The sequence below is a fragment of the Microtus pennsylvanicus genome, chromosome 9 (genome assembly GCF_037038515.1).
Source record: "Microtus pennsylvanicus isolate mMicPen1 chromosome 9, mMicPen1.hap1, whole genome shotgun sequence".
Taxonomy (NCBI): Eukaryota; Metazoa; Chordata; class Mammalia; order Rodentia; family Cricetidae; genus Microtus; species Microtus pennsylvanicus.
Genome location: NC_134587.1, coordinates 19,018,188 through 19,038,111, shown reverse-complemented (window position 1 = coordinate 19,038,111; position 19,924 = coordinate 19,018,188). Strand labels below are relative to the sequence as shown.

Sequence of the window (19,924 nt, the reverse complement as noted above, 5' to 3'; positions counted from 1 at the left end):
AGGGCTGCTTATGACAGTGACATTTCTTGTATTTCAAAAAAGAAAAAAAGAAGAAGAAGAAGAGTTCTCAGGAGTAGAGTATAGCCATAATAGGGTTATATACCCTCACTTTGAGACATGTCAGACTTAGGTGATCTCATCCATACTGACACAGAAAAGTGTATGTAGAGACAATGAAGAAAAAATGGGGGCACAATCGAGCCACTATGTAGGGAGAGATTCAAAAGACTGGGATATTGTTGTAGGAAGGCTGCTTGGGCTTTCTGTCTGCTCGGCAGTTCAGACCCAAAATAATTACACAGAAACTGCATTAATTAAAACACTGCTTAGCCCATTAGCTCTAGCTTCTTATTGACTAACTCTTACATCTTAATTTAACTCATTTATATTAATCTGTGTATTGCCACAAGGCTGTGGCTTACCACCAAAGTTTCAAAATGTCTGTCTCTGGTGCTTCATGGCTTCTCTTTGACTCTGCCTTCTCTCTCCCAGCATTCCATTTAGTTTTCCCCATGTAACTCTTTCTGCCCTATTCTGCTATGTATCAAAGCAGTTTCTTTATTAACCAATGGTATTCACAGCATACAGAGGGATATTTATTTAGGAAAGGTAAAAAAATAAAAGAAGATTAGATAAACAGAATAAAGAAAACTATCTGGGAACCAGAACTATAATCAGGGGCATGCCATGATTATCAAGCAACATACAGTAGATATGTCAGAAAATTAACCTTTTAGGACATTATAAATAACACCTGCAGTAGAAACCTTAAAATGAGCAAGATACACACAGGTTAGAAATCATCTCAGCATTTTATCAGCATTTTAGCTGATAAAAGCTTCTGCCACCACATTCAACTATTTTTGCTTTTTATATATTAACTGCGGGTACACACACAGAGTTGAATTTTATTTGGGTTCAATTATAACTGATAGAAAATTAATGTTGCATATAACCTCTAAGATTGTCTAATAGACGCTTCGTATGAAACTATATAATATCTAGAGCTTACAGCTAAGAACTATACCTGCTAGAGTTGTCTTTAATACTGTAAACCATTTAACACATGAACACTACAGAATGCTATTGCAAAATACATGGCACTCTTTAATTTTCACACCTTTTCCTTTTCTTCTGCCTAGCTAATTATTAAGTCATAGCAGTTTTATGTTCAATCAGAATGTGTGTACAGTGACTGGATGTTAATAATGTGTTCTCCCTTAATGTATAATACTTTATTGCTCTTCTTCCACTTGAGTGATCTTCATTTTGTGTACTTGTGAACTTTCCTGCTTCCTGTTCAGAAAGATTTAATTTTCCTCTCATCCTCCTCTAAGAATGTATAATCTTTACAATTCCTAGTCACAAATGTATAGGCTGTGTAGACAGTTATATGCAGAAACCCTGGGGTTAAAAACACCCTAATATTCTCATTGCCTGATGATTTTATATAGAAGTCTCAACTATAAAACATTTCTAAATCATAATGAATTGTAAAAACTTATGCAAATTTTTACATCAAAACCCTGTTTGATTCCATTGAGATTGGTGATTATGCTCTACTAAGTTTATTGTTACATTTATAGCTTGAGGTTTTTTCTTCTTCATTACAGATTTCTGTTCATTCTTCTGGGACCCCTTGGAAAGGGTCAACAATATCATGAGATCGGCAGATCAATTGCAACCTTAATGACAGATGAGGTATTTATTCATGTTTCTAAGGAATATTCTCACAAGATATACCTAGGTTTAGTGGTCCCTTTCATGACAGTTTTCTGGAAATCATATTTTTCTGTATTGGATCCAATTTTCCCAAGTTTTCACTACCAACTTTCCTTGAAAAAAATTACCCAAAAGGATAAAGTAAAGCCAAGAATAATAATTTTTTAAAGCTGATATGGTCATAAAAATTGTTAAGCATTTATATTTTGTACTACTCTGTAAGCATGACTTATATGTTAATAGCATAGAAAATTTGGGGGGAAAGTTACTTAGCTGTCTAAATGAAAAGTAGTAGTTAAGATGCATAGGATATATAACACCAAAAAGCTAGGAAAACTCTGCACACTCTCTGCAATTACCTGATATATCTACATTTATATCTATATCTACCTATTTATATATATAGAGAGAGACATCTAGATATCTAAATATCTATAGATAGATATTCCTAACTTTGTGATTTTAAAACTATTAATGGAACTGTAGATTGATTTTGCTGATCTCCATTATATATTTCTTTGTAAAAGAAAAAAATGTACATTTCTATTTTGAATTATAAAAAAACTTTCATGGGGAGATGTTAAGTCTCAAAAATGTAAGATTTTAAAAACCTGAACCCCTGATACCGTAACAACATATCTGGTCAAACAAGATATGAACTAGAACACCAATAAACATGCTAACATGAAGGATGGTAATCTTAGGGGCCACTATCCTTTGGCAAACAACAGCTAGCAACAACTATCTGGAGAGGGAGAGAGAAAGAGAGAGAGAGAGATACAGAGAGAGAAAATGAGAGAGAGAAAGATATGTGTGTGTGTGTGTGTGTGTGTGTGTGTGTGTGTGTGTGTGTGTATGTATGTATATGTATATATGAGAGAGAGAAAGGGAGAGAGAGAGAGAGATAGTCTTTCTCAGGGCTGACTTTAGCTATCTAATACCAAGTGGTCAATCCTGAAAATGTACACACAGGGAGCACAAAATAGACTCAGAATATTATATTAATATATTTATTAATTTATATATTTATATATGTAACAATAATAATCTTTAAAGGGGGACTGTGAATTTGAGAGGAACAGGAAGAAGGAGTTGGAGGGAGGAGATGGAGAATTGCTAATTTATTCAGATATTTATTGTATGTGATCTGCATATCAGCACTTGTACAGAAGGTGGATAAAAATATGGACAAAAGCTTTTTCATTTGTTGACCAAATAGTTGAAAGATGGAGTAACATAGAAGTTATTATACAAGATCAGTGAAGGGAGCTAGAGGTGACATGAGGAGCTTCCTACTTTAAAGAGAGAACGTTTCTGAGCCAACAACAAACAAGGACAAAGGTTTTGAGATGGGTGTATGTCTGGATCACTTGGGACATTTAGAACAAAAAGGCTTAGTAGGAATGAGGCCATTTAGGCAATGGGCCAATTGTACAGGGCATTGGTCTATCACAAAAGAACTTAGACAGACTGGGGAAACAAATGGAAGAGTTTGAGTATGGAACTGAACCCCAAGTCACCCTTAACTCATCCTTGACTCCTCATTCATATCCACATCCAATCCATAAGTAACCCTTTCAGACTCAGACACTATGTCCAGAATCCTACCACACTTCATTTTCTACATGGTTTGTGTCTGGCTTTTCCCCACTTTTTCTTCTAACAGGTTCAGTATATCTGGTTTTATGTTGAGGTCTTTGATCCACTTGGAGTTGAGTTTTATACAGCATGATAAAATGGATCTATTTGGATTTTTCTTCATGAAGCCATCCAGTTTGACCAGTTCCATTTTTTGACAATATTATCTTTTTTAAGTTTGTATTTCTGTTTTTTTTAATCAAAAATCGTATATCCATGGGTAGGTGGATTTATGTCTATGTTTTTAATTCCATTGATAAAAATGTGTTTTTTGTCAATACCATGCTGTTTTTATTAATAATAGCTATGTATACACCTTGAAATCGGGGATGATGATACCCATTCCTGGACACACACATACATGATTCATTGATTATTCAGGTTTGTTCAGCTATCCTAGGTGTTTTGGTTGCCATATGAAACTGAATTTTTCCTTTCAAGGTCTGTGAACAATAGTGTTGTAATTTTGATGGGCATTGCATTGAATCTGTAGGTTGCTTTTGCTAAGATGGACATTTTATTATATTAATTCTTTTGTTGTCTTTTATAGGTTATTATTTGCTACTCTTTTTCTTCCACAGGTATTTCATGATGTTGCTTACAAAGCTAAAGACCGCAATGACTTGGTGTCAGGTATCGATGAGTTTCTGGATCAAGTCACAGTTCTCCCTCCTGGAGAATGGGATCCAAGTATCCGGATAGAACCTCCCAAAAATGTTCCTTCCCAGGTAGGTATATCTGAAAACATTCTTTCAAATTCTAACATTTTGATTTCCTTTAAGTTCATGTCCCTAAATAATGCAACTTGCCATAAAGTATCAAATTATTTATGTTATTCCATGAAAGCAAAAACATTAATATACAAAATGTTCCTGTTAAGACCTAACACATTGAGAAATTTGGCATTTTGATCATGAGCCACTAAATAGGTCTAATGTTCCTGGAAATATTTCAGGCCTGAAATAAAAGATATTGCATTGGGTAATATTAAATTTAATAAAGCATAAAATATGACCTGAGATAAAGCCCATTATTCTCAGTGTTCTGAAAGTTGACAAGGATTAGGAAAATTAGAAGAAGAATTTTGTACAAACTTCCTATTACTGGTAATCACAGTGGAAACTGGGGAAAGTTTTTCATCATGATCTTTATGCTTATATTCTTCCATATATTGTATAATTGTTTTAATTCTGTGCATGCAAATCAAATATGTGTCTTACCTATCCTATATTACGGAAGAAATAATAAAGATTGGTGTTAATGTCTAGGGTGTGAGTGTTGAAAACGATGGCAAAGCTCTCTTCTCATATTGCCTCTCTCTTCCTGGGGCATCTGCCTCCCATGTCCTTCACATTGCCTTCGGCTCTTTGTCCTACAGAGTCTCTGATGTTCTGACTGAAGTGAGAAATATGTCTATTGACCCAATCCTGGACTTAGATTTTCAGGGCAGTTAGAAGTTGACAAACTGAAGTCCAGTGGTGGTGGCTTACGTTTTTAATTCCAGCACTTGGAAGGCAGAGGCAGGTGGATCTCTGTGAGTTTGAGGCCAGCCTGATCTACAGACGAGTTCTAGGATAGCAAGGGATATACAGAGAAACCCTGTCTCAAAATCAAAAACAAACAAACAGAAAACAAAAAGTCGGCAAACAAGCAAATATATTACTTAATAATGAGTATGTTTAAAAAGGTCATGTCATTTCCTCTTATTAATATCTCAGGCTTGTGTTTTTATTTGAAGTCATTCTACCATTACTAAAGTCTATTTACTTTTCTTAACAACTACCATTTCGTAGTTATGTAACTAAAACCATATAATTTAAGTTCCTCTGCAACTGAAGTAAAGACAGTGGCTTTGAGAGTGATTGTAAGGGTTTCCTTATTTCTCCACACATGCACATGTCTGCACTGATGATATTAGAAATGACAACATGATGGTTTATAAATAATAGAAAAACCTCTAATGATATTTGGGTAAATTTAATGAAACTATTAAAATATTGAGAGTAATACTTTGTAATTCACTGTAACACCTTGAAAACACTGTAACATCTTGAAAAGTTACAAGTAAATTAATTTTAAACTATTCTGGTTTTGAGGAACAGCATTTTTGAGACAAGATAATATTTCCTATTATTTTATGCAAAAATAAGAACTAGCAAATTCTGAATATTAGGAGAAAGTAATATATAAATAGAACATTGAATTAGGGATTCTAGTGTCTAGGTTCTGTCAATGTGTGTTTGTTTGACCTTAAATAAATGCTTTATCCTCTCAGTACTGATGCTTTGTTTCAGAAATGCTTAGTCGAATTTCTTTAACAAAGGAAGCATTCTATAGTGACACCCCTAATCACCAAGCTACTATCAAATGCTAATAACGTGGCTATTACAATTGTAACAAATCAAATTTTGATTGTAATTAACTTAAATTTGTATAGACGCATGGTTAAAAACTATTATATTAGATAGCAAGATTTTATCCAATGAGTATTAATTATAGATATGTTGTATACTTCTTTGTTATACAAGTATTTTAAAACTCCATGCTATATCTAAATACTAGATCATATGATTTATGTTTCCTTTTATTAAGGGACCAAAATGAATTAGCATATATTAAGCACCTTGAATTCACACTCATTTAAATAATGTTAACCTCATCAAATAATTTCTGTTGTTTTCATTCTTTTGAAATGTACAGATGACAGCATTTTTAATACCTTTCCCTTTCGGTTAAAAAAAAGGAACAACCTGTCATCTCAAGAGATCAGTCTGAAATTCTGTCTTTATCCTCCTATGTCAGTCATTATAATCACTTTCTTCTATGTTCCTGCATCTTCTTTGTTCTTTTAATGTCATGTACTTGGCTGTCAAAATCACAGCTCTGTGGAGATTCAAATTTTATTGTATATCCACGCTGTCGCAGCCAAAGCAGAAGGGGAAACTATGACTTCTTTGACTTAGTGATCATAGCACTCAAATGAGCCCTTCATGCTCCATGTTCATCATCCCATCCCTCCCACGGCTAGTCATACTTTTTAAGGGACCATTTCTCATCTGTTCTCTCTCAAATTCTTAACATGCCCTCTGTGACCCTCCATGCTACATGGTTCCTGTTTCTCAGTTTTATTAAAAATTTGAAACAATCAGAAATACTTTCTGTGGATTCTGACCAGCACGTTCCTCTGACAGCTCAGCCTTCCCTGCCTCGCTGATGGAAGCCAGCATTCCATTTGTGTGCCAGATCCCACGCTAAGCATCTCCTCAAGGATTTGCTCTGTCAAAGCTCTTTCTCTTTCATCATTATGTCAGTCCTATGACCTCTTATATCATTTTATTAGCATGCATCCAAGCCACAATCTTTTAATGTATAATTGCTTTGAAATTGTTACTATTATCAGTTGTGTATTTTGTATGTTGTAGAGGAGTTATCTATACTATATGTCTCTACTACCTTTTCTCCAGTTCTCCCAAAATACCTATCACCATAGGCTCCCTCTCCACTTTAATGCACTAACTAATTATTTCCACTAGTGCCATGCACAATGAATAAAATCTGTGGTAACCTATTGGTCTATATTGCACTAAATTCAGGAATAGCAACATTTGATAGACTTTGTTATGCCCTTATCTTTGGTGTACTTTCTTTGCTTAGGTCCTAAACAACAGTCTTTTGATGTTTCTACAGCCTCTGGGGTCAGTCCTAACCAGTTTTTGTGTAGGAGGAGGACGCTACTTAGTTCCTAGCTGCTCAGCCCCAAAATAACTACACAAAAACTATATTAATTAAAACATTCCTTGGCCCATTAGCTCTAGCTTCTTATTGGCTAACTCTTATGTTAATTTAACTCATTTCTATTAATCTATATATCACCACATGGCAGTGGCTTACCAGCAAAGATTTGGCATGTCTGACTCTGAGGACAGATCAATGGCGTCCCTCTCTCCACCTTCCTTTTCCCAGCATTCAGTCCAGCTTTCTCCACCTACTATCAACAGACCAAAGCAGTTTTTTTATTCATTAATAGCAATCACAGCACACAGAGGGAACTCCTACATCATTTTTGTTTTCTGGTTCTTCCATTTTCTCTATGATTTCCTTGTGTTGAAACTACGACTTGACCATAACCATCTTCTCTCTAATCACAGTTTCTGCTGTCTGTACTTATATTCTTAGTAATATAAACAAATCTCAGGGTTTTAAACCTTTTTCCAAAACTCCAAACTTATTTTCTAAACTGAACTCAAGTGTTATTCATCTTCCTATCTGCTGTCTCCATTTAAATATTTGATAGACATTTAAACTGAACTGTAGTAATATGGGGCAGCGGCGGGGCTGCGTCCCCAAACACCCCAGCCGCCTGCCCTGCCCGGCTAGCTTATGCCCCAAATAATTACACGGACACTGTATTCTTTTAAACACTGCTCTGGCCCATTTCTAATCATCTGTGTAGCGCCCCTAGGTGCGCTTACCGGGAAGATTCTAGCCTAAGTCCATCCTGGGTCGGAGCTGGGGCATGGTGTGCGTCTTCCCTGGAGCAGGTAGCATGGCATCTCTCCTGAGGCGTCTGCCCCGGAGAGCAAAGCTGTGGAGTCTGAGCTCACTTCCTCTTCCTCCCGGCATTCTGTTCTGTTTACTCCACCCACCTAAGGGTGGGCCTATCCAATGGGCCTAGCAGTTTCTTTATTGCTTAGCCAATGAAATCAACAGATTGATATATGACACTCCCACATCACTTCCCCTTTTTCTTTTTAAACAAAAAAAGGAAGGCTTTAACCTTAACATAGCAAAATTACATATAACAAAACAGTTATCAAGTAAAAGTTACATCAGAAACATTTATACATATAACAAAATTGACCGTAAATCTCTATCAATAAAGCAAAATCTATACTAATGCAAATTATTCATGTCTATATCATATCCCCCTTTAAATGTAAAAGAACATTTATAAACTATATTTGGGAACATGGGAGCAGTTTTTTCTCTCCAAACTGCTTCCTGCTGAATGGGGGCGTCGTTAATTAGGTCTTTCATGGTATAACCTGTGTGCTAGTTTCATCTTAGTTGGCAGTTGAGCAAAGCAATTTTCTGAAGATGTTCACAGCAACCCTTCAGGAGGACGTGGTCCATCATACCAAATCGGAATTGAAGAAATCCATAGAGTCTCATCCTTTGTGAAAACAAAAGAAGAATCTCTTTTCCAAAGTATCATATCCTTAGATCCAAATTCTGAAATCATACCCTCATGATATCCGTTCTGGTTCCACTGGGCAGCCCATATAATGAAATGTCTCTCTGTACTTAGCTCCTTCACAGTCAAAAATTTTAAAGAAAACACAATGTACATAATCCAGACTTTCTGTGAATTTTCCATCTTTACGCAGCTTATTTTTATTTATATCTATAACTATCTGTACTCTGTCTCTTTAAAGACTTTACTTTTACTTTTTTCTTTTTAAACCATTAACTTTATTCTCTATATTCTTTTTCTTCTCTCTCCCAAGCCTACGTATATTCATCCAATAGTGTGATTCATTTAGTGGTCTGAATCTGTCCTATTGTGAATCTGCAATTTTTTACTATCCAGGAGCACTTTTGATTTGTGCCTTTAAATCACTAGGCGCTTAAGGATCTAAGCTGTGACATTCCTAGGTTAACTTTTTGCTTTTTGAGCGCATATCTTTGACCTGGAATAACTCTGTAGGCCAGGCTGTCTTTGAACTCTCAGAGATCCGCCTGTCTCTGCCTCCCAGGCATTGGGATTAAAGGTGTTTGCTACTACAACTTGAACTCACAGAGATCTGTTCGTCTCTGCCTTCTAGGCACTGGGATTAAAGGCGTGTGCTACCACACCTTGAAGTCACAGAGGTCTATCTCCCTCTGCCTCCCAAGTGCTGGGATTAAAGGTGTGTACTATGATACACAACAACTCTCTTCCCTTTTTTGTTTTTTGCTTTAAGAACTTCAACTTTCAGCTTGCATATATTTTAACACACTTTAAACCATTCAGAAATTTTCTCTGTCTTTGACGCTCTCTTTACTGTATCTCTCTCTGTTTTTCTGACTACATGAGTCTTTAATTTACCAAGCAATATCAGTAGGACTAAAGGCGTGGCTTTGCCGGCTGGATCCTTAGCTTTACAGACTCATGGCTGAGGTACTGGCTGTAGCCATGTTTATAGCCACAACTGGCATTTCAAGGTCCCTGCCAACCAGCAAGCTACAACAGACAACACTCAAGTCCTCTCTCTGTAGCCGGCCCTCCTGCCTCAAACAGTCAGAGTTTGCCCTGGCAGGATGGCCCAGAAAGCCGGCATTTTTAAACAGCACAGCTTTTTTCCTGCTATGGCTGAAAACCGAAAAGCATGTGTTCAGCTTTTCGTCAACACCATTTAAATGTTTCGTGGCAGGACCTCTTAATGAGCTGCAGGGTTTGCAGCTGAAGCTGAGTCAGGAAGCCTCTCTTAGATGAGGCGCTTGCTTGCCTCTAGCAAGCAGAGTAGACCCAAGAAATCGCTACTATCAATAAAACATGCTTTACTCTTTCCCAAGCTTTCTCAGGCTTTCTGTGGACTCAGTTAGCCACACGTCTGGGCGTCATTTGTAGTAATATGGGGCACGGCGGAGGGGCTGAACACATCACTGAACATTTTGAAAGTTTAAGCCAAATTGTATATAGTCTCATTTCTTTATCTTTCTCTATTTTTTAATTACAGTTTTAGGACAAGCAGCATATGATCGGTTTCCAGGAATATCTAAAGGTCTATGAGTTTTCCTCAAAATTAATTATAGTTGTATCTTTCATTCTTAGTTAATAGCTAAATACATTTTTATAATTGATCAGGCCTAATTGATCCATTATTTTGTCTTATACCTTATATTCATTCTTCCAGAGAATTCTGTTGACTTTGCCTTCAATATTTATCAATACTTATACTATTTCTCACTGTGACTGCCTTCATTCAACCTTTTATCACCTTTCTCATGGATTTCTGAAATAGCTCCCTAACTGGTTGCTTTGTTCTATGTCCTAGAATCTCTCCTCAACATCATAGCCAAAGTAATTCCATGTTTTGTTCAATCAGTTTTTTCTTTAAAACCTTGTGAATATTTTTCATATCCTGGAGAATAAAAGCCAGAGAGATATACTTATAATCATATAGATAATACTGTCTTATTAAATCTCTATATCATCACCTATCTTTTCTTGTGGAACTTTATCTCTACTCTTTTCTTAGTTCATGGTAATCTTCAAATCTTCCAGGCATTCTGACCCTCAAGTCTATAGCCCTGGCTTTTCTTTCTTCCTTGGTATCCTCCAGTTATTTAGCATGCCTGTTTCTCTCACCTCCCTCGAGTTTTCTTAAGTGGTCCTTTCCACAGGGCCTATTTGAAAACTCAGTTTATAATTGCCACTCTTGCCTTCCCTCAATTACCTCAGTCAACTGGTGTTCTGTGCAAACGTTTTTCTTTTCCATGGATCTCCTTCTTCCTACATACTGTAGAATTAAATATTTAATTTTTTGCAATTTCTGTATTTCCTGTGAGAATATATACTCTACAAGCCTTAGAAGTCTTTCACACACACACACACACATACACACACAAAATACATGTTTGTGCCAGGACTAAAGTAGGTTCTATTTCTTCCTTTTTTAAAAAAAAAAAAATATTTTACGTATCAATCTCAGTTCCCTCTCTTTCCTTCTTCTTGCTCCTCCTATCTTCTACCCACTACATCCCCTATCCATTCACCTCAGAGAGGGTGAGGCCTCCCATGGGGAGTCAAAAAAGTCTGTCACAACACTTGAGGCAGGACCAAGGCCCTTTCCCTTGTTTCTAGGCTGAGCAAGGTATCCCTCCTTAGGAATGGGTTCCAAAGAGCCAGTTCATGCACTGGGGATAAATACTAGTTCCACTGTCAATGGCCCCACAAACTGCCTAAGCCACATTCAGAGGGCCCAATTCTGTCTTATGCAGGTTCCACAGTCTGGAGTCAATGAGCTCCCATTTGCTAGGGTCAGTTGTTTCTGTGGGTATCCCTGTCATGACCTTGACCCCTTTGCTCATAATATTGTTCCTCCCTCTCTATGACTAGACTCAGGAGTTCAGTCCAGTGCTTAGCTGTGGATCTCTGCATCTGCTTCTATCAGTTACTGAATGAAGGGTCTATGATGGCAACTAAGGTAGTCATCAATCTGATTACAGGGGAAGGGCAGTTAAAGTACCGATTCTTAACAGGGGTTATTCTTATGGATTCCCGAGAATTTTCCTAGTACCTGGTTTCTCACTAATCCCATAATGGCTCCCTCTGTCAAGGTATCCCTTTCCTTGTTCTCCCTCACTGTCCTTCACCTAACTTGACCTTCTCGATCCCTCCCTCCCCTTCTTATCTCCCTACTCCCCTTCCACCCTCCCTTCCATGTTGTCAATTTACTAAGGAGATCTTCCCCTTTCCTGGTGGATCCATATATCTCCCTCTTAGTGTTCTACTTGTTCTAGTTCTTAAGGATTTTTATTGATATTAATTATTCACATTACATTTTTCAATGCATTTTACTCCTTGAGAAAACACGTGCTTTAGAATGGTTAATATATTAATTGCTTATCTATTTTATCAACATATAGCTCTTTAAACTTACAAAGCAAAAGTTAAATTATCCAAAGGGTATTATCCCACAAATGACCAGATAATACCACATGTTTTCTGAGAACAATAGAAGTTATAACATGTTTTTCTAGGTAATTGGAAGTATGTAGTGATGGCCACTCTTAGATCATTTTTATAAATATTTTATAATTACCTGTGAAGACAAACCCCTCATCAGTTGAAATATATCTTCTCTTTTATCTTTAAATTTTATTCTAGTGCATCTTAACATATACCTGCAGAAATGGTAGAAATACTAAATAATGAACTTTTGTAATTGTGCTTAACACACAAAATACATTTTGTCATGTGTGAAACATATATCATTGTGCATAAGATACACTAACGTATCACTTTTGTGCTTCACATTCATACTCATTCTTGTTTGGAATGATAGTCAAGGAGAAAATTTAATTATGCAACGTAAAAGTTCTTTATTATTCTTTTAAGCACTTTAAAGTAATAATATGACCAGTGGTAGAATTTTAGGAAGTATTTTCTGATTTATTTCAAATATCTCTGTAGGTGACAAAAGTAAGTGGAATTAATCTGAAGGAATATAACACTTACATAAAACCTCAGTTGATTTGCCTTTTGTTCAAGAAGAAACTTCCTTTTGTAATAGTATTGTGTTTATGAATCATGAAGACTTACAGCATAAATTTCCCTTTCTAGAAAGACATGATCTAGAGGAATAAAGGCAATAATACTTAAAAAAAAGAAAATTATACATACTTTTTTCCTTCTCTTTCTTTTATGGTAGAAATTAAATCTGGGCCTTAAGACATGATAGACAATCACATTTCCAGTGAGCTGTATGTACCCCAGACCTATAACACTGACATTTTCTGTGTATCTTTGCTACTGCAGATAGATATCAATGTACGACACCAACTATGGCACCCAAAAACTGGTAGGTGTAAAAAATAAAAATGCCCATCACTCATCAAGTTAAACCATATTATAAAATAGGAACTGTTGTCATCCCCAGTGATGAGGAAGAATAAAAGCTTTAGGGGATTGGATGGATTTTCACAGAACCTGTCATCTTAGCCCTTCTACACATGACTTTACCGGAGAAAAAAAAAAGGAGTTTTTGTCATTAATGTCTGGCATTGCAACAAAATATGCACCAACAAAAACTTCCCTGCAGGAGAAGAGGAAGATTCCTGCTGTGCCGAATGGAACAGCAGCTCATGGAGAAGCTGAGCCCCACGGAGGACATAGTGGACCTGAGCTCCAGCGAACCGGAAGGTTAGTGGGAACCACTCGTATGGGACTCAAATGTGTGTCATTCTTATCTGGCCGGAATTGTTGTTTCTAGACCTAATTTATTTTATACTTTTAATAGCTACTCTTTGTTAGTGAAATGCCAATTAATTTGATTTCTCTGAAATAATCGTTGTCACTACTGTTAAAACAGAAAAGTGGCTACACAATTCCATCTTGTCGTAGCCTCTCATTTTATGAAGATAAAATACATTCACAGAATCTTAGAATGAATCTAAGAAAACTGTCACTTGAAGCTTCCAAAACATCTTGTTGAAAGCTTCAAGTTCAAGATGGAAATAAAACTAAATACCAAGAATTAAGTCCTATAGACCTTACCTCATTAGATACTAGTAGGGTATGTATAATGGTAGTTTTATTGTTTAGTATGCCTGTGATTTGAAAGAGCTATTATGATTTACTTTTCTAATCACACACCTTTGAAGAGATGAAAGCTTCAATTTATTTCATAAAATGTTTTTTTTTATGGGTTTTTGACAGCTTGTCTTTCTGCAAGCAATGTGTGAGGAGGAAATCAGAAACCCTTGGGTGGATGTCTCTTCGGGGAACTTGTGTGGACAGCCTCCCTAGAATTAAAGACATTGCCAAGGCTCTGTAGGAACGGTGGCCCTCCCCTCAGGCCGTTTTCTGTATTGCTTGCAGTATGCCCACTGAGCTGACGTTTCTGTCCCTTACAACTCTGTATTTTAATTCTGTGTTTTCCCTTTATCACTGTTTGTCTCTGAGGAAATGTCCTTTAGCATCTCCCTTGGCTTCGTACCTATTTTTAGATGGTTCAAGTTTCCCTTCTCCCTTCGCTGGAAGATCTGTTACTCATTCTGTTTGCTTTCATGCTTTCAAATACAGTCTTTTGATTTTTGGTGGTGGTATATATATTTTTTTCTCTCAGGTGTAACATGCCGCATAGCTTAGATTTTTTTTCGAGTTCACCTTCCTTACTGCTTCCTAAATCCTCCCAGGTCACCAATATCCGGTATCTTCGCTTCTCCAGAGTTCTTCCACAGATTCTGTTGCTGACATGACTTGAAGTGTCCATTACTCATCTGCTCTCCTGGAGTTGCTGGTGCACATCTGGGCTGCTCTTGCACTTTCTTCTGTAACGAACTCCCACTTCTGGATTTAGACTTTTACCAATAAAAGCACATTTATTACACAGCTATATAACAACTATTCAGATTAATGTATGATCTAATAAGTGAATAATTACAAAGCCATGGTTGAATATAAAATGCTACCAAAGCTATAAATATTACTTACTAATTAATAGTTCATAACTATCTCAAATTATTTTTAGAACTAGGTAGGATATAAATCATAAATGATGCTAGTAGAATAAATCTACTCTGAACTGTGACTTTGACAAGGTAACATATTATTCAGAAATAGAAACTATTCAACATTAACATGCTCATGTTTTACCATATGAATTATGAGAAGTTTGTATATGTACACAGTCCATGTGTTCTCTGGAAGTGTCTCTGAGTTTCAAATGTCTCAGAATTTTATTTGTCTCAATCTTTTCTGGTTGAAGAAATCATTAGGCAAACAGTGATTTTTACACTCATATGTCATTAGATAGTTACTAATATACAATTATGTCTCCATCAGATCAGAGGAATTAAAGGAAATAAAGGGCTCAGTGCTGAGCCTGACCACCCAAGTCATCCCCAGAACCCACATGCTACAAGGAGAGAACTGATTCCCTCAAATTATCCTCTGACAAGTCACAGATATACCCCAAAAAAACTAAAAATGAAAAATCAGTTACTTTTAGTATAATTTCAAGGTCAAGTAAAGTTGGTTCTTATGTAAACCGTAACTTTTAGGATAACACTGCAAAGAATAATTATAAAATAACAAAAGTCTAATTTTATGATCCAAGAACATTCATTATAATATCAGAATTCTGGAACCTCACAGGTTTTGCTTTATTGCTCATTTGAGACAACGTTTTGCTGTGTGTTCCTGATTGGCTTCAAACTCACAAACCTGCCTCCTGCCTCTGGAGTGCTGAGCTTTTTGTCATGTGCCATCCTCTCCAGCTTTAAAATGTATTTTTTAATTATTGACTTTCACATAGGAACAACATTGCTGTCTTACTTTAAGATCACATCTTTATTCCATAGAATAAAATGAACTTTTAATATCAAATACTAAATTTTAATGTTCTCAAATATTCAAATAATGAGAATACCTACTTTAATATTTAATATTCTTATTCCTAATACAGTAAAGAACATTAGTACTCAGATTTTAAAGATCAACTTACAATTAAAGCTCCTGAACCCAAAACACAGCCCTTTGAAGTGTTTCAAGGTGTCATATTTGGAATAAGTGAATTATTTCCAGAAAAGGCCTTATTATCTTATAATTGATGAGTGTTAGAATGTGTGTTGACAATAGTACATCAAAATAACATTTATCTAGTTTTATGTATTAGGTTAACCTCTTAGTTTTCTAAAACTAAAAACAACCTCAGAGTCTATATGTCTCTAATGAATGTTGTTATCCATATGCCCATTTAGACTTAGTTGTTCCCTTAGGCAATGTTTTGTTGAGGCAGGTTTTTTTTTTTTTTTGGCAGATGGACTAGGTGACTGGAGTCGTGATTGAACACGACTTTATTCTCTTTAAAGTGATTTTTACTACTAGCATTCACAAAGACCACGTGTCTCTGTCTCACTTTCTGCTATGCTAAATTAAGTGCAAAGTATTAGCCAACACTTCCATCGTTGACAGTGGGGATCTGAGTTTAGATGGTGTGAGTTAATAAAAAAATGACACAGACATTGGGATAACCCATGAATCTCATTTGAAATTTGATTGATGAATCCCTGGATCTTGAGAAAGCCTGATGGTTTTTAGTTGTAGGCACACTTTTCGGGGTAATGTAGTTGTGCAAAGCTATCCCTGTAAGTCATTATGCAGCAACGTGGTAGGCTGATATGGGTCTCATCTCTGCTGATGGAAATATTACTGTGACCGGGCAACAGAACAAGTGCACATTTTGACTTATGTGCTTTTTATCTTTGGGTTTCACTGTTGTGTTTTCCCCCATGTCTTAGGATTTTTGGGGGACTTATATTAGATATCAAAAGAAAAGCTCCATTCTTCTGGAGTGACTTCAGAGACGCTTTCAGCCTGCAGTGTTTAGCATCTTTCCTGTTTCTCTACTGTGCGTGCATGTCTCCAGTCATCACGTTTGGAGGACTGTTGGGAGAAGCAACTGAAGGTCGTATAGTATGTATTATGCTTTTCTCTGAACTTTGAATCTCAGTCTGTTTTTTTTTTAAGATTTGTAGTTATGTAAGTGAGAATTGGAATTCGGGTATTGGGGATTTGATACACGGTCCAGCAAACAAACTTCCTATGAATATACTGGATGTCTAGTGGAGCTGGTGATCTGGGAAGAGAATATCTTAGACACATTTATTTTGAGTCTTATACAAGGCTATGGCCTGATGCCACATCCCTTGATCTAAAATTTTCTATCAGTTTTAGGTTAAGTCCATTTTTCAAAAAATTTTGCCATCCTTCTGTTCAGACACTGATTATGACAACATTTAAATAATTCGTGAAGTGATAAAAGATGAAGCAAGAAGGTCTAGATCCTACTTCCCAGTTGCCATCACTGATCACTGATTTTCTACCCTCATGTGCCATTGTTTTAGCCTTATTTCCCATATTCTGTCTGCATTTGCTAGGCCTAACGTGGTGAAGGGTGAAAATGTGAACCACCGTATCTGAAATGTTTATATATATTACAATGTCTGCCTGTTTAGGTGAGGAAATTCATGTTGTTTTTACAGAGTGCAATCGAATCACTGTTTGGAGCATCTATGACCGGGATAGCCTATTCTCTTTTTGGTGGACAGCCCCTTACCATATTAGGCAGTACAGGACCTGTTTTGGTGTTTGAAAAGATTTTGTTTAAATTTTGCAAGTAAGTATTATGACTCTTCTCTACTATATGCTTTTTTACTGCTGTTTCTTTTTCTTCGTCCAACATCACTTTTGGAGGTCTGTGGAGAGAAGTGAAATTGGCTGGTATGATTCAGTCTATCATTTTTGTCTCTCAGTGGAAATGAAGGAAAAGTTAAAAGATTTGTGCATATATCATACATTCAATATTTATAATAAACGAGATTCAGTTTTAAGCACCAAGAAACCTCCATTAATTTGTTCCTTTGGATTTCTATATAGACAACATCTTGAACTCAGAGACTTGAGGGATCTGAATTTGCTTACTTTTTCTTCCTAAATTGGGCTTATTTAAACTTATTTCAAAAGTAGCAAGCTGCAAAATGACCTTCTTTCCACACTTTCCTCTTTTTCCTAGAGAATACGGGCTATCATACTTGTCTTTACGAGCCAGCATTGGGCTTTGGACTGCAACCCTGTGTATCATCCTGGTGGCCACTGATGCGAGTTCCCTTGTCTGCTATATTACTCGGTTTACTGAAGAAGCTTTTGCTTCTCTTATTTGCATCATCTTTATCTATGAAGCCCTGGAGAAGTTGTTTGAACTTAGTGAAGCCTATCCAATCAATATGCACAACGATTTGGAACTGCTGACGCAGTACTCGTAAGTCCAATTTCTGCTCTTGGCTGCCAGGCTCTTCTCACAAATATTGCTATTGTTTAAGAAATATGATGACCTTAGTCAGCATAGAGTGTGCCTTAAATCGATTCATGACCCTACGTCCTGGACTTTCAGAGCTGAATAGGATTTTAAGTCATCTAATCAGCTACACATCTGATTCTTGGGTTCTTGTTACAGCATCTCTGCCAAGAACATCGTTCTAAAGCTCTGTTTGTCAAGTGTTTCATAAAATAAACACATAATTAACCAAGTCAATATAAATACAGATTGGTTTTGTTTTTCCAGACTGTATCATTTTGCTCTTCTTTTAAGTTCAGATTTAAAGTAACTAAGTGAGAGAAACTCCTCAATTCTAAGTTGTAGTAGCTTGATATTTGAAATTGTGATTTAAAACAGATGAAAACCAACACACTTAAGGTTTAATTTTGTTTTTGGATGTTTGTGATAAAGCTATTGAAGTATTAATTGTTGAAGGAGATACTACATCAAGACTGAAAATGAATTGCAGCTTTCTAATTTGGTATACTAAAAATCAGGAATTGTTGTAATAGTACTTTTATTTAATTTTAGGATTTTGTTCCACCGGAAGTTCACAGAGCAGATGTTTGAAGTGATGGGCTCTTCATCAGGCACTTTAGCCTCTATTCTAGCCACCACTTAGATATAGCTCAGATACTGTAAATATTTCCTTATTGCTGGAAATCCATTGTCAAAATTACATAATAGTAGTTTAATATTATAACTTTTAAAGAGTGAGAAAATGATTCATTTTTAAATAACATGGTTCTTAGTTTTTAACATGTCTTTGTTTTGTTTTTGGTCATTGGAGAAAGCTTCAAACAAGATACCTCTATTTGGAAACAAGAAAATTCAAGATTTACATGTAGAATGATTTTCCAAATAAAAATAATATTGATGGTATTGTGAATAAGGCCATGAAAGAAATAGGTGGATGTCCTGGACACTCAGGAAGAAGCAGAAAAAAGTCACATTGCTAGAAGGCACATGTGGCAATAATAGGACAACTTGGAAGCATCTTTTTTCTATTTCTGGACATTAAACTCATGTTGCCAGACTTGGTGTAAGCACCTTGACCTGCTAAGACATGTCATTATTATGTTCATTGAACAGAAAGTAGAACTTTTGGATATCTCTGTTATGATACATAATTAATTATCTCTGATTGTAGTCTCAAACCAGTGATAATTTAAGTGCTAGTCACTATACTAGAAGCTAGTATAACCATAGTGAGTAATATTCTTACCTCAAACACCTTATTATATAAGACAGGACATAGAAGGACATAATAAAAAGATAATTGATGTGTTGAGATTTGGTATGGAATTTTAAGGTGCCACACCAAATGAATATCTCACTTTGATATGAACTTTGGGGAAGGTATTGAGGAGAAGGGTAGGGAAGTTGCTCACATAGAAATCATCATGCCCAGGATGTGGAGAGTCACTAAAGCTTTGAACATTTTTTTTTTTTTGAAACCAGATTGATAGTGGTAAAAAGCCAGAAAAGTCACCCAGGTCTTACTAATGTGATACAGTTTAAGTACAATGTCAATAAACTGTCTGAGAGAGAAGATGTGGAACAAATAAAACAGGTAAAAGCTGTAATAGAAAGGCACCAACTGTTCTTGCAACTTTGGTAGGAATTTCTTAGGTATTTAAGCTGAAAAACACAGCTGAATATTTTTTCATATAGAGAGAAAAGTCTTGAGAAGCAAGGACTAAGCTCCGGATAATGTAGCTAGCATAAAGTTAAAGAAATGGAGATTATTGTGGGCCTAGAGGTTTAAAAGGTAAGGCAAAAGTGATGACGGTTATAGAATATAAGGACAAGAATGTACCACAGATCTTTAGAGGAGAAAAGAGATCCAACAAAATTAAGGGAAGAACTTTTAAAAGATCATGATTAACTTTAAGAAACAATGTTATATTGAGAGGCAAGCCATTTAAGCAGAAATTAAGAAAAGTGAAGGTGGCAGAGGAATGGAGAATGTGTACCTA

At 36.1% G+C, this 19,924-nt stretch overlaps 1 protein-coding gene across 13 annotated transcripts in view; it reads left to right on the top strand.

The window, feature by feature from the left end:
• The window catches only part of Slc4a10 (solute carrier family 4 member 10), a 223,608-nt gene that overhangs the window by 142,919 nt on the left and 60,765 nt on the right, over positions 1–19,924 (top strand). For all 13 annotated transcript variants that reach the window (XM_075985037.1, XM_075985040.1, XM_075985048.1 and 10 more), the window contains 6 exons: positions 1,614–1,701; positions 3,942–4,088; positions 13,167–13,267; positions 16,369–16,543; positions 17,113–17,246; positions 17,643–17,888. In XM_075985037.1, the coding sequence (XP_075841152.1) occupies positions 1,614–1,701; positions 3,942–4,088; positions 13,167–13,267; positions 16,369–16,543; positions 17,113–17,246; positions 17,643–17,888 (891 nt within the window). The remainder of the gene's footprint in view (positions 1–1,613; positions 1,702–3,941; positions 4,089–13,166; positions 13,268–16,368; positions 16,544–17,112; positions 17,247–17,642; positions 17,889–19,924) is intronic.